Source organism: Sinohyriopsis cumingii, chromosome 2, assembly GCF_028554795.1.
Source record: "Sinohyriopsis cumingii isolate HCF-2022 chromosome 2, ASM2855479v2, whole genome shotgun sequence".
Lineage (NCBI taxonomy): Eukaryota > Metazoa > Mollusca > Bivalvia > Unionida > Unionidae > Sinohyriopsis > Sinohyriopsis cumingii.
In genome coordinates this window covers 79,047,742-79,063,228 of record NC_142962.1, presented here as the reverse complement: position 1 = coordinate 79,063,228, position 15,487 = coordinate 79,047,742, and the positions used below count along the sequence as shown (strand labels likewise).

Below are 15,487 nucleotides of genomic sequence, written 5' to 3'. Positions count from 1 at the left end.
ATTTACTTTATCTTTTAATTGTATTGCATATTTAGCTGCATACAAATTGGCGTGTTTATTCATATCAAAATCGTAATTTGCTCCTTCTTCATATTGCGACATTTCAACCATTTTGCTATCAAACTAAATGCTAATAGTTTCAATCGTATCATCAGCAAAGGCCATCTGTAAATCTGCATAATTTTTGGAAAATTGGGATTCAGCAAATTAACACAGTTATCATTGGTAATGTTATCTTTAAATAACACTAGCTCTGCCTGCACTTTTATCCCATCCAAACTTGGAAACAAGCAAACATTATCTCTAGGTATGGACATAACCTCCATACATATTGCTGTATTCAATTCAATATATTTATGCCATCATGTCGGGCTACCATATAGCAAGAGCATGCATAGCCTATGGGCCAAAAAATATTATTTTGTGCACTATAGATTAAACAAGGCACATCGGTAGGCTTTGCATAGGGGCCCAAACATCTTAGCCACTGCATCGTGTAATGTGTGGAAGTTTGATTCTAGTATTATCCTGACTTTATATGGAATAGTTATACACAAAACTATGAATGCTTTGATGACTTTCTTAAAAATATTTATGTAGCATTCTAATATCTCTATTCTGAATGTAAAATTATAGCATATAAGTGGTCTAGTGAATATTTTAAAAACATTTTGATTTCAAATGTTCTACCATCCCAAATGTAGTCGTAAAAAAAGCCTACACATTTTGCTAATTCGAGCAAATTTAGAGTGTTTTTCGTTTCCCTCACTATTCGGTATGTAGACACATAAAATACTTAAGAGGTCTAAATTTACATAAATGTAAGCTACTGCTAAATAATGATTTTTGGGCATTCATTTTCGAATTAAGTTAAGTAAAACATAAGCTACATTAGCTTAAATTTTCATTGGGGCAATTTAATAATGCCATGTGAGATAGCTTGAAAAATGAGAGCATTGGAAAAGACATTTTACTTGATGCTTTTTTGCTCGAAATGGTTATAACGTGATTCTAGATATAACACGATACCACTATAGACTCTATAACCAAAATCATAGCAATTTATATTTTCTCACAAATTAAATGTACCATAGTTTTTAAAGGTTCACGGTTACCTTGTGTATTTGATCCAAGTCATTCCAATGAGACTTGTTACACATAACAGACACTCAAGAAGCAAATCATACAGTTTGGCCAGATCACCTGTATGTTGTAATTGGAAAGAATAAAAGGATTCCAACATTCTCCCGTGCAGCAGGTCCTTTATAGATATACGTATTTACAGTTTAAAGATAGACATATTTACAGTTATACTAATCTTATTTCATATATATATATATATATATATATATATATATATATATATATATATATATATATATATATATATATATACAAGTATAAAACCATCAACCAACAAAAGATGTTAAGAGTTATTAGTCTTCTGTTAAAATATTTATAATTATATATGCAATATCTCGTAGTTGCACATATCAAGAGTATCTAACAATGAAATATAATAATAATAATAATAATAATAATAATAATAACAATACAAATAGTAATAATAATAATAAAAAAATGAAAACAATAACAAGAAGAAGAACAACAACAAAAAAGACCGTGATAAACATCTAAAAATGCAATAAAATAGCAACAAAAGTCATATAGTTATGTATATATATATATAAATTTTTATTATGTATACACAAGCTGGTCCTCAATAGTACACTCTAAAACGTTTGCATATTTTTAAGAAAAAATGACAACAATATATTTGTACTCACATATACATGTACTACATTGCTAAAAAAAATAGTTATAGGCTATAAAAATTAAAAATTAAAAAATTACGACATGTAATGTAAAAAAAAATTTCAACATCTTAGTTATATATACAAACGTTTCTCTCAGATCAGTGTGTCCGTAAAGCAATGGCGTAGCAAGCAATTAGCTACACCCACCCACACACCCACGTTGCAATTGTTGGGGTTGCTTGCGCGGTTGCTACGCTACTGCCGCATAAACCGATTTTAACGCACTTTGAAGCCGCTGTGGCTCAGTCATTAGTATGTCGGACTCGCGACTTGAAGGGTGAAGAGATAAAGAGTATACAATGTTCTGAAACGAATCAATACTCTTCATTAATTATTTTAGTTACTGGACTTGTTTTTAATTCACCCAATTCTAAGGTACACAAATCTGCAGTGCAAGTATTGATTGTAGATTTGATTGTTTTACGGCTGTATCTCGGTCACCGCTAAACGGCTACTCGGGCTAATAACGCATTCGTATTTAAAGTCATTCGAGAAATAAACACCATTGACCTGAGAAAAACCATTGCTGTGTCCTCTGGCATTCGCGAAAACAACCCAAATTATTATTGATATGATGACAAGTTATTTATTTTTGGAAATGTCAAAGGCAAGTTGTTTCCTTATCATTAAAGTTTCCCCTGTTCGTGGTGCTGGATCAGAAAAATAATATTTTTAAAACCCGCCAACGGCACTTCTCGTAATATTGTATAGATTCTTTCAAGTGCGGCTTTTTATGCCCTTTGTTTCCTTTTTTTTTTGTATTTGCAGATATCGTTAAATCTACGGAGAGAGTTCCAGAACAGTTTGATGGGTACTAATTATAGGAGTGATACACCATTCTTGATACATTCCATTTTGTCTTACACAGAGAGAGAGAGAGAGAGAGAGAGAGAGAGAGAGAGATTGTATCATGCAATTCTTTGAACAGCTATTAGCTTACAAGAATATTGCTTTTAATATTCAACACAGAAAGAAAAAGAAAATAATAAAATGTCTTAGTATTGCGAATGTTTAACTAAACGAAACAAAGTTTGTTTTTTCTTAAATACAAGAACTTTTTATAAATAAGTATAATCTAACGAAATTTGCGTAAGACTTACTTAAAATATACATTGTTTAATATACATGTACTCTCTCATTTGTCTATGGAAAAGCCTATCGAGAACGGTATATTTTAGATGCGTGTCTGCACCAATCATATTGCTTCAGAAAAAACTCTGGATATGTCTCTAATGTTAAATAAGACACGGGACCAGTCGAGCCTTTGCACACTGCTCCTAATCACATAACATCCACGTTTCTATCCAATACGTATTGAAGTAATTCGACGCACTGAATAGTCTGTTCTCGGCCCGCATGCAGCTACTTTAATTTTTTTTAAAAACGGTTCGACGGAGGACTAGTAAACTCTCTGAAAAGAGATCATTCTGATTGTGGATAAAATCAGCATTCAACGTGAAACATAACATGAGTTCATTTGAAACAATGCTGTTATTTAACCACCCTCCCGGGCTTTATACGATGTAACAGAGAATTAGGTGTGGTACTTAAACACTACGGCAATGTTTTCTAATTAAAGTCATTAATATTTAGACATTCAGAATTTTGCAAGTTGAATAAATGTACAAATTTACAGAGAACGTGGTTTTGATATTAGAAATCCAAACAATATTCACGTTCTGAATTTCCGTCACAGACAATATTGTAGCATATATGATGCGTCATCTTAAACCAATTTGCTAGTTATATGATAAATGACATATCTTCGTTAAAAATTTTGGCAACCATTCTGCATGGGTCGGACGAAATGGCTGCTTGTGTGTGTGGAAGATGCTCTTGCAGGCTTATACTCTTTTCAGAATAATTTGGTGCCAGAAGGTAGAAACGTTAGTACATCAACCTCGCGCATTAACACACAAGCACGTTGGTTGGATCTTCCATTGTATCTGCTATCATAGATAGAAATCCAGCTAAACCAATACAGACAGATCTAAACAGAATTTAGAGGCTCAAAGACGCTTTATTGTGACGTCGTCGGTATATTGTAATCTCCTGCGTGTTGTCTTGTAAAATTATCAGCTTATCTGCGTCACTGCAAGTAATAATTCCTTTCTTTTCCCTCCCCCTGTACTAAATAGGTCGCAGAAAATGCAACAAAAATTGAGTGTGATGAAGTTATGAAAATTTACGGTTTTATCCAGGTGGTATTTTGCCACTAGATTTACAGCGTTGTGGCAGTGGTGTCATCCATCGAAAAAGAGGTAACCCATTGGACCAGTAGAAATTGATCGTGGTGATTTGATGGTGGAACTCATGAGACCAACACGTTAACTAATACACTATCAAGGCACCAGAATCAATTATAAATTGACAGGAAAATTATCGGTATAGCTTGCTTTATTTTCAAGGAACGGTGTTGATTGTTAAATTAAAAGGTAGGTGAAGCAATTTCAAAGTAAAGGTAAGATTAAAATTGTAATTTCAATCCTGACCCCAAAATATTTAATTATTCGTCCGCATATCAGCGGATATCCGTAGAATGCAGGAAAAATCTGTATACATGTTGGTGCTGCAACACGTTCGTTTAACCGTTGAACCTAGCAAAGCTGAGGTTTATGCATTTAAATATTTAAACTATATTTTTTGTTCATTTCATGTTGCTGTAAATTTTGTTGAGGAAGGTTGAAAGTGGATTGTAGGCAATTATAACTTAATTTATCAGTGTTATATGTTTATATTGTCTGTCGAAAAAATTCATTTACGGGCACAAATATATGCGACTTTTATAGACTGGAAGTTATGCATTGCTAAATACTGCAACTTTGAAGCCATATTCCTATGAAATCAGACCGGTTACATGCTGTTCGCCGAGTGTAATCTTTGTGGAATCCAATGTTTTCAAATATTGGAATTGCACATAACAGCCAGTACAGGATTTTTGTTATTAAAATCGGTTTGTAGGGATTTTTGTATTTGTATGCAGTTATCATAATGTGAGATAGTATAAAGCTTGCTTGATTCAGACGTTTGCTGGAGAATTCGCGAAAGCATAATTTGAGCACAAACTCTTATGTCGTGTCAGCTATATGTTTGAACTTAAAAATACGATATGGTAGATACCTTTTTGACATACTTACCAACAAAGTTATATACGGGGGGGGAGTAATTCTTTAGTCTCTGAAACCTTATTTAGGTGTGAAAGCTCATGGTGTTCGATCGTCATCAAACACAGCAACAAGCTGGATTTCGTTGTTGTTCCCATTTGCATTGAAGCATATTTCAAAGAAAAGAGTTGAAAACAAAAGAGTTCACAAAATTAGCAAAATATGCATTTACCAGGATATGGATATGATATAATTGTTTATTCTAAAGCACTTTCAATTTTTCTTTTCAAAAGTCAGTATATTTCTTTTAAATTTTGAGAAATAACGTCTCAGATGTAACAGTTTTACTTAATGGATACAGAATCATTAAGATACTCTCAAGGATGTTGTCAATTTATGTTATGTATTGAAAGTACATGCTTTCAGATAATCAGTATTAGTAAGATAATCATTATAGTTTTGCAAACTAATAGTACGGGTGTTAGATGAACCAACATACGTCCCTAATTAAACTACTTTTTCTGCAAATATGGCACACGAGTTCTCTAAGAAATCGATGAGTAGTTGACAAAGGCTGTCAGGGAAAATACCGAGAAGACAATTAGCAACCGATCGCTGAAATAACCAAAACCCCAAACGACAGCATCGTATTTCATTATTCCTTATGGGACTTAAGATCATTAAATTAAGGAAAAGAAATCGATGGTGTAAAAGATTTATGCCGTTACCGATCTGCTGATATATAGGTAGACAAGAACAGTCAGGCGTACATAGATAAGATAGATAATACATACATACATACATACATACATACACTTGATGCTTTAATCTTGTTCGCAGTATTTAAGTGATAACAATAATCAGGTGGTTATCTGTTCGCAACATTACACAATACCCACTTCATTTAGCTATTGGTATTAAATTAGAATTTTGTTATTTTTATCATTAAACATTTGTTGTTCGTATATTTATACTCAGCAGTATCTAATGACATGTTGAACTGGAGAGTCAGTAAATTGAAGTTTAAACTAATGAAACAGCTTATATCAACGGGTCAGTTTAGTACACTTTGTAGCATCGCTATTATATCAATTTGTTGTTCTGTACCTTTGTTAATACCGTTCAAATATATTTCATAAGAAGAACACTTGGCAATACCATATTTTAAAGTGTTTCGTTTTGCACCTACAAAAACAGTTTTGATTTGGTACGATTTGCACTTACAATAACAGTTTTGATTTGGTATGTTTTGCACCTACAATAACAGTTTTGAGTTGGTACGTTTTGCACTTACAACATCATCTTTATCATGGTACGTTTTGCATTCACAATAGCATCCTTGTGGTGGTACTCTCAGCACCTTATATTTGTCTAGCGTCGTTCTAATGTAACACCGATTAATTTATGATCAATTTGTCATTTATTTCGCACTAACACTCAATGAGGAACCCATTATCTTTGAAAATATCATTTTACTGTATTTAACCCCATCATTATCACCCAATAATGTCAATTTTAAAATTTCCCGGAATCAACGATAGATGTACTGTAAGAACCGTTTAGTCAGAAACGGTCTGCATTTGAAATCATGCCAAAATTCGTGTTTATTTTCCTCGAAAACAAAACAGATCAAGATAGTGTGTATTGACAACCTTAGTGCCTGACTCAAGTTGCCTTTTGACCTCTTTCATATATCTCACTCTCGTATTTCATAATGTTTGATATTAATGCTTCACTTTTAAACACACACGCAGAGAGAGAGAGAGAGAGAGAGAGAGAGAGAGTTTGTACATGAAATTCTAACCACTTATATCCAATAATCGTCTCGTTGCAGTGAGTGACTTGACGTGTTCTTCATAATATCATAGAAAGTAAAATTTGGGAAAAAATGGCCAATCAAGTACTGGTGACCCCTAATCTTTGCATATTCCAGAGAAATGGAATTTAATTATGAATCTCAGAAATGCAAAACAAATGACAACTGCAGTCATAACTTTTGTTTTAAGAAGACACTTCTACCATTATGAAAAGAATGCTTATTGTCTCTTAAAGCGGCAGCTTCTCTCATTAAACAAAAATTGCATCTATTTTAGATATTTTAGTAAATTTGACATATGTTAAAAGTGGTACAAAATAATGAGTCTTGGCGTCATCGTATATGAGAAAAATTCCTTCATGCAGAACCTTATAGATTGTAAACTACACCAAATCCCGCGAATTGCTATGTATGTATGTATGTATGTATGTATGTATGTATGTATGTATGTATGCATGTATGTATGTATGTATGTATGTATGTATGTATGTGTGTGTGTATGTATGTATGTATGTATGTATGTACGTATGTATGTACGTATGTATGTATGTATGTATGCATGCATGCATGCATGTATGTATGTATGTATGTATGTATGTATGTATGTATTTATGCATGTATGTATGTATGTATGTATGTATGTATGTATGTATTTATGCATGTATGTATGTATGTATGCATGCATGTATGTATGTATGTATGTATGTATGTATGTATGTATGCATGTATGTATGTATGTATGTATGTATGTATGTATGTATGTACGTATGTATGTTTGTGTATGTATGTATGTATGTATGTATGTACGTATGTATCCATGTATGTATGTATGTATGTGTGTGTGTATGTATGCATGTATGTATGTATGTATGTATGTATGTATGTATGTATGTATTTATGTATGTATGCATGTATGTATGTATGTATGTATGTATGTATGTATGTATGTATTTATGCATGTATGTATGTATGTATGCATGCATGTATGTATGTATGTATGTATGTATGTATGTATGTATGTATGCATGTATGTATGTATGTATGTATGTATGTATTTATGCATGTATGTATGTATGTATGTATGTATGTATGTATGTATGTATGTATGTATGTATGTATGTATGTTGCTAAATAAAAACATTGTTTTGGATATGATAAACGAGGACAGGGCGTAGTGTAAACTCCATGTGAAGGACCAATGCTATGTAAGAGCCAGTGTGGAAAAGAAATGAAAGAATGTGAAGAGCAGAAAAGAACACTTGCACTAATTATAGTGCTATATAGTGTTAAAAATGTTGTTGACCCTGTTTATCCGTCAGTACCGGGAACATTTAGAAATCAGGTCTATTATCTCTACGAGTGAAAAAGGAATAGCTATCGCACTGTGCATACAAAATTTATGTCTTTAGCTAATACTTTCTAAGAATTAAGAGACTATAAACCCTTAATAAAATCAAAGTTTACGACGGAACAGGCTGCGTTATTTTCACGTTCAACAAGATTATGCTGTCCTTCGATTGACAAAATAATAAATAAAGTAACTCCTATAAAATGGTAGACATCAAGGTATTGTTAGCAACTGGATGCATAAAACATATAATGAAAATCCGTTGTCTGACATTAATAGTGATTAATTTTACAAACTACGCACATAAGAGTGTAGGAAAAAAATTATAACAGGTGTTAAGTGAGAAATGTCTTTTCAAATATGCCAAGTGAACTGTTATGACGATATATTGTCAATGAAATTACGTTGAAGCCTCCGTGTGAATGCATGAATATAATTAGCAAAGACTTTCATTTGTTGCCCGTTGTTGAACAGTTCCGTCAAGTTAAATTTTGGTTTGAAATTACTTGAGTTCATTACTGTAGTAATTGTTTTGCAAAATTCAGTGTTTGCTGCCACCCAAAGCTCTATGTATTTATTCCCTTGTGCCACACACAAATAAAATTATCTTCTTGCAGCCGACAGATTTTCTTTTAAATAATTATCTAAATTTGTTTATTAGTCACTAAATGACTAATAATTACTACTAACACAATGAAATATCCAGGATATAATTTGCGCTTACATAATTTTACATAAAATAACAGATGTCGTTATGGCCCATCGTTTTCTAGGTCAATATAAAATATTTTCTAATATCCGCAACAAGTTGAAATAAAATAGTTGAAATATAATACATTTAAAGGTTTAATTCCTGTAGAAATAGTCATGTAAAGTTTAGCAAACACATAGGTTTTTCTGTGCTATTTGTTTGTCTTGTCTATGTTTTGTAGTTGCTTTTGAAAAAGACTCATTAAGAGTCGAAAGCGCTCATGCTAATTAGATACTAGTTTTGTACTGTTCGTTGTCAGTTTATTCCATTTATCTTAAGAAATCCATGGCACACGTCTTTCTTTGCTGGATTGATCCAGTGCACTTAAACACAAATTCGTTTGAATTAGTATCCATCTAAATGAATATGTAGTGAAAAGACAAAAATTGAAAATATAAAAATACAGAAACACCCTGAGAACCTTAGCTTCGGATACAGACGTATACATCCCATTCATTATGAGATACATATATATATCATCGGAAAGGAAGTGAAGCTTATTAGGTGTGTATGGAACATCTAGATATGACGCGGCCCTCTGATAATGAAATGTCGGCTTATATTTTAATTATATGACTCGGAATAACTTTGGCATGATGGCAGAGAATTTGATAAGTATTATTACAGGTATAAGAAACCTAAATGTCGGATTTTCCTTTTACAAGCTATACATACGTTGCAATTCGTTCTCATCAAAGTGTAATTGTATCCTGTCAGTAAATATTTGGTATATCTAAGCAAATATTAATCGTCAAAACTATGTTCTTCTTTCAGGATTTGGTATGACTACTCCGAGAACAGTTCCTGGAAAAATTCTACTTATTTTCTACGGATTCTTCGGTTGTGCGGGCGCCATCTTGTTTTTCAATCTGTTCTTGGAGCGGATTATCACATTTTTAGCCTTCATTCTGAGAACGATTCATGAAAGGGAGGTGAGACGAAAAGGAATCGGAGACAGCCCCAACACCTCAAGTAATAAGGATTCCAATTCACTTGACGAAGTAAGTCTTGATGATTGGAAACCTTCGGTCTATTGGGTAATGCTCATTTTGCTTGCAGGGGCCATAATAGTTGCATGTTCTGCATCCGCCATGTACCATCCCGTGGAAGGTTGGACCTACTTTGAAGCGATCTACTTTTGCTTCGTTGCATTTGCCACAATTGGTTTCGGAGACTATGTGGTCAGTCAAAAAGCAACATATGATTATGTGTATTTCTACAGATTTGGAAATTTTGTTTTCATTGTGATTGGTTGTTGTTTTATCTACAGTCTATTTAACGTCACCTCTATTGTGATAAAACAGTTCCTTAACTGGTTGTTACAAAAGATGAATCGCAGATGTACATTTGGCGCTTTTAAATGCAATGCGTCAGCAGCCGCAGCTGGAAGGCGCAATGCAATCACACCTGGTTATCTTCAACGTAAACACCATGGCAAAAAGGGTGTGGAAGTTGATTTTGACAGCGATTCTAGTTTTAGAAGGAACTCGGGTGAACTGATATCAATGCGTGATTTTTTGCAGGCGAACAAAATTTCTGTAGCTATGATGCAGAAGCAGCTGTGGGAAACGTCTCAACGAGGGATGGGGTACAATTATTCATCGACCAGCGGATTCCAAGGTGGCGTTGGGCCCCTGGCTATCTTGAACAAAAAACTGGGCCAAGAGGATGTATGAGATAATTTACCCTCTACCAAGAGTTAATTGTGACTTGGTAGGCAAATACTGAGATCGTTAACATAATTGGAATGACTGTTAAATGATTCAAATGAAGGGTGCGATTAGCTAGCTCTCACGCTGATACGAATATATGTACATTAAATTAGCGTTGTCCCCGTAAAAAATGGGAATAATTCATCAAGTTTGTGATAGGGATACTGCTGATAAAAAACAAAACAACAACAAAAGTCTACTGTCGGGTATTTTGTATAATGAACTGTTAAGTCTGGTAATCCCTGTTCATGTGACAAAGGACCTATATAATATACTCATTCGCAGGATAACTTCTTTAAAGTCGAGGGTTTTTTGTCGTAAATTCTGCTTATATGTTTTAACTGCACAGTTGAGTATGTCCTATATTTGTTTGTACCGATATAGGGCTTACAAAAGAAATATTATGCGTAGAGCAATATGATTGATAACCTACCTATTTGGACGAAGATGATTAGCATTTTGATTGGCAGTTGTAAAAAAAAATATTAAATAGAAGAAGAAAAAAAAATGGATTGGTCAACTTAATAACTGGTGAAATTTTTTTAGAATAATATAAAGAAGGCATCTCATTTCCTCCATCCAATGTAATTTTTCCAAACTAGACCGAAGTAGTTAATTAGAGTACTCTTTGTGAGTAAAGCCAATTTTGATAATAATTTTGGATATGGAATAGATTTGGTTGATTTGACAACCTAAAAATTAGATTAAAATAAATTGCTTAGCACATTCTTTGCAAAGTCGGATCTTTTTAAATGTCATTCCGTTGACTTTGTGTCAAGAATAGTTGATACGGCAAGTATCGGATGATCAGTTGTTTTTGTTCACGACGCGTCTCATTAAATTTGTTGCACACTTAGGCTTAACTTTTTCCAACAATGTATCCTTTTTAAAATTAGTTTTCCAAGCTGCCTCCAATTTAGATAAAAGTTGAATTCAGCATATAAGATATGTACTACAAATTTCACAAATAAGATGCTTTGAACATAGGTATTACGGAATATTCAGGTTCGCGTGTGCACTTTCATAGTGTATCAAATTGAATATTGGGCAGGATTTATGTCTTGGAAAATGTAATTATCCAATACGTTTGTAAGGACAGCATTTATCTGATTGACCATGGTAGACTTGAACTTACCTTTTACTGATGGATAGCACGAAATAATTTTCAGTACAACGAGAAACATGGTACGTACTGAGGAAATATAGGGAGGAGTGGACGCTTGCAAATATTCAGGATAATTGTTTTCTAGTAAGAATAGCTGATTAGAACGTGATTGAGAGAAAGATCGAATGAAGCCATCCAAGTATTTCTTGAACTCTCATTCTGGAAGTTTGCTTGAATCTTCAAAATGTAATATATCACCAGCTGAAACATCAGTTTGCTTGAAACGTTATTAATAAAGAGATGTGGCTTGAAGAGACTTTGAATCATGGGTAATTTAATGTATGCTGGTCAGTGTTAAGTGATCATGACAGTGTCAGGGATGCATGTCGGCATGAGCGCTTTGAGACACACACTTTAAATGTCATGGTGAAAATTTTATTAGTTGTTGTTTATCTGAAAATATATATATATATATATATATATATATATATATATATATATATATATATATATATATATATATATATATATATATATATACTCACAAAGTCAGAAAATGCTTTTCAGATTTTTTCTCTTTATTAATATGCATATGGAATAGAACATCGTGCAGAGTTGTTTTCTTAAAAAATATTTACTTCGCAATTTGACTACTACATACTTATAAAGTCAGAAAACTTATTTCAGCTTTTTTATTTCTCTTTAGTAATTATGCATAGGGAATACAAATATCGTGTAGAGATGTATATTTTATTTATTTCTTTCCGTTTGCATTGTTTGTCCTAAATGTCATTAAGTGACGGGCCAGTCATAGTTTTGGAGTAATAACCTTCTATTGCTGTATGAGAAAATGTTTTGGACCACACTCATTTTTTCAAAACAAAAATACCCCAATGTCTCACGACTATAGTGACATTTCAGAGTCGAATCATAATGATATTTCAGAATTTAATATATCGAAATGTGTTTTTAAATTGAAACATTGATTTTTCTAGCATGGAAATGTCACAATTGTCTAGTAATCTTGGTGTAGTTTGACTTTTTAAATAATAAAATAGTGGTCCGCAAAGAATACGATCTTTTTATAAATACAAAATGTAAGCTTTGTGTATGGTGCAGCACACAAATGTCATTACGGTCCATATCCTAAATAACACCATGGTCAGGTTGCATAACACAAAACCATGGTCAGGTTCCATAATACCACAATAGTTCAGGAACCTTGGGGTACTTTTGCTTATGAAAAAATGAGTGGTCTAGAAATGTTCTCGTATAAAGATACGAGATTGCAAATAGCACAACTACCACTTGTCCTGCAGTCTCAATATGTTTTACTACTATTGTTTGTTTTGTCTTTAGTGTTTTGTGCATGTTTGGAAAAATGAGTTAGTGGGCACGAAAACGTTATGACTAAATTAACAATAGTTCTGCATTGTGTGTTGTCAGTACCTTTGTATCTATGTATGAATGTAAGTATATGTATGTATGTATGTATGCATGCATGTATGTATGTATGTATGTATGTATGTATGTATGTATGTATGTATGTATGTGTGTGTGTGTGTGTGGGGGGGGGTAGGTACGTACGTACGTGTGTATGTATGTATGTATGCATGCATGTATGTATGTCTGTATGAATGTATGTATGCATGTATGTATGTATGTATGCAGATAGATAGGTAGGGACGTACATATGTATGTATGTACGTACGTACGCACGCACGCATGCACGTACGTATGTATGTATGTATGTGTGTGTGCGTGTATGTATGTATGTATGTGTGTGTGTATGTGTGTAGGTAGGTAGGTACGTACGTACGTACATATGTACGTACGTACGTGTGTATGCATGTATGTATGCATGTATGTATGTATGTATGTATGTATGTATGTATGTATGTATGTATGTAGATAGGTTGGTAGGGACGTACATATGTATGTATATACGCACGCACCCACGCAGGCACGCATGCATGCACGCACGTATGTATGTATGTAGATAGGCACGTACGTACGCATGTAGGTATGTATGTATGCATGTACGTGCACGCACGCATGCATGTATGTATGTATGTATGTTTCTACAGTTGCAATATAAAACAAGCATCCAGTAGTAAGTTATCTAATTTCATCTGATTTCACTTTTCAATATAAGAAAATATTTCAATTAGTCTATTGAAAACAGAGATAGTGACAGAAATTAAACATTATTTTTTATATGTGGCAAAATATATTTTTCTTTTGAAACCAAATGATGGCTGAAACATATGTAAATAGTCGAAACTAATAACTCGCTTTTCTCTCTCGATTTTGCATCTTGCTCATGAATCTTTAAGTTCGTTCTTGTTATCGATGGAAATGTTCGTTCATAGCGAAATTAACAATACAAATTATTTCAATCTTTTACTGTTTTTACATGGTTACCTTTTAGCGCATATTATATTGGAACTTTTCAAATTTCAAGTGTTGCTCGCTTAATTAATTTGTGTTATATATATATATATATATATATATATATATATATATATATATATATATATATATATATATATATGTCACAAATTAATTAGGCCAGCAACACTAAAATTTTGAAAAGTTCCAACATTCATACATACATACATACATACATACATACATACATACATACATACATACTGATGATGTCAGTATATATCCACACATATATATATATATATATATATATATATATATATATATATATATATATATATATATATATATATATATCTGTGTTTGTTTGTGTATTTAGATTCTATTTCAGAAAACATATCATTCTGCAACTTATTTCAATTATAGTTCATATATTTACTCATATATTTACGTAACATCTTCGTGAAATGAATTCTAAAGTGTATAAAAATATTGTTAACCGTTGTTATTGTTGCCCTGTCGGTTGGAGAAAAAAAAAACAATGAATGTTACTTCCCCTCCTAAGTTTTGGCACTTTAATGATGTTATCAGCGACAGGTCATAATCTGTTCATGGTCAGTTTAATAGAGGTTCGTTACAGTTAGTATATATCATATAAAGTTTTTTCAATAAAAATAAAAAAATATGAATGCCTGGGAGGTACACGCTCATTTTAGTGGACAAAAACATCTTTTCCTTCAACCAAGGTTAGCATAATTTTTGCAAATTTTTTGTAAATGGGATTCGTGATCATTATTATTGACTATGCATTTCTTGTTTGCTTGTATTTCGCCCTACACAAACTGGGTCCATTATACAATTTGATGTCTGAATAAATTATTTGTATCATATTTTGATTGTTTCTCGTCGATTATATAGATGCACCCCCACCCCATTGCACACATATACAATTAGACTATGATTAAAATCGATGTATATAACACGTTTACATTTTTAATAAAAATTGTGTAAACAGAACTCCATTGGAGGCTGATTCGATGATTGATTGACACTTTAACATAATTAAACTATTTTACTCCCAGTCCATACTTCTGGAAAATTTCAATTTTTACGAAATTGGCAATACATGCATTCTCAAAAGAGACCCCGTCGGTTTAACATTCGGGTCACAGTCTTGTTTCCGGTAGGCGAAACTACTCGGTTTACTTCGATTCTATCTGCTGCCAAGTCCCAGCTTTTGTACTTTAAAAACTTTTTGTACACACATTTCTCAATAACGACACTGCCACCCCACTCTCAAAAGGTCCAAAGGCAAATTGTTGAAATTATATGAGTTATTGGGATAAAAAGCGAGTGATCAAAGGAACGAAGATCCATTATGAGGTATGGCGATAAATACTGAAGAATCATCTCTTCAGAAGAACGAATAGGAACTATAAGGTA

General features: G+C 32.9%; 1 protein-coding gene across 1 annotated transcript in view; it reads left to right on the top strand.

Moving 5' to 3' along the window:
- LOC149805251 (potassium channel subfamily K member 13-like) overlaps nucleotides 1-12,079 on the top strand; it is a 73,118-nt gene extending 61,039 nt beyond the window's left edge. Inside the window, exon 3 of the mRNA XM_089936091.1 lies at nucleotides 9,611-12,079. Coding sequence (XP_089792217.1) covers nucleotides 9,611-10,512 — 902 coding nt within the window. The 3' untranslated portion in view covers nucleotides 10,513-12,079. The remainder of the gene's footprint in view (nucleotides 1-9,610) is intronic.
- Nucleotides 12,080-15,487: the final 3,408 nt, after the last annotated feature.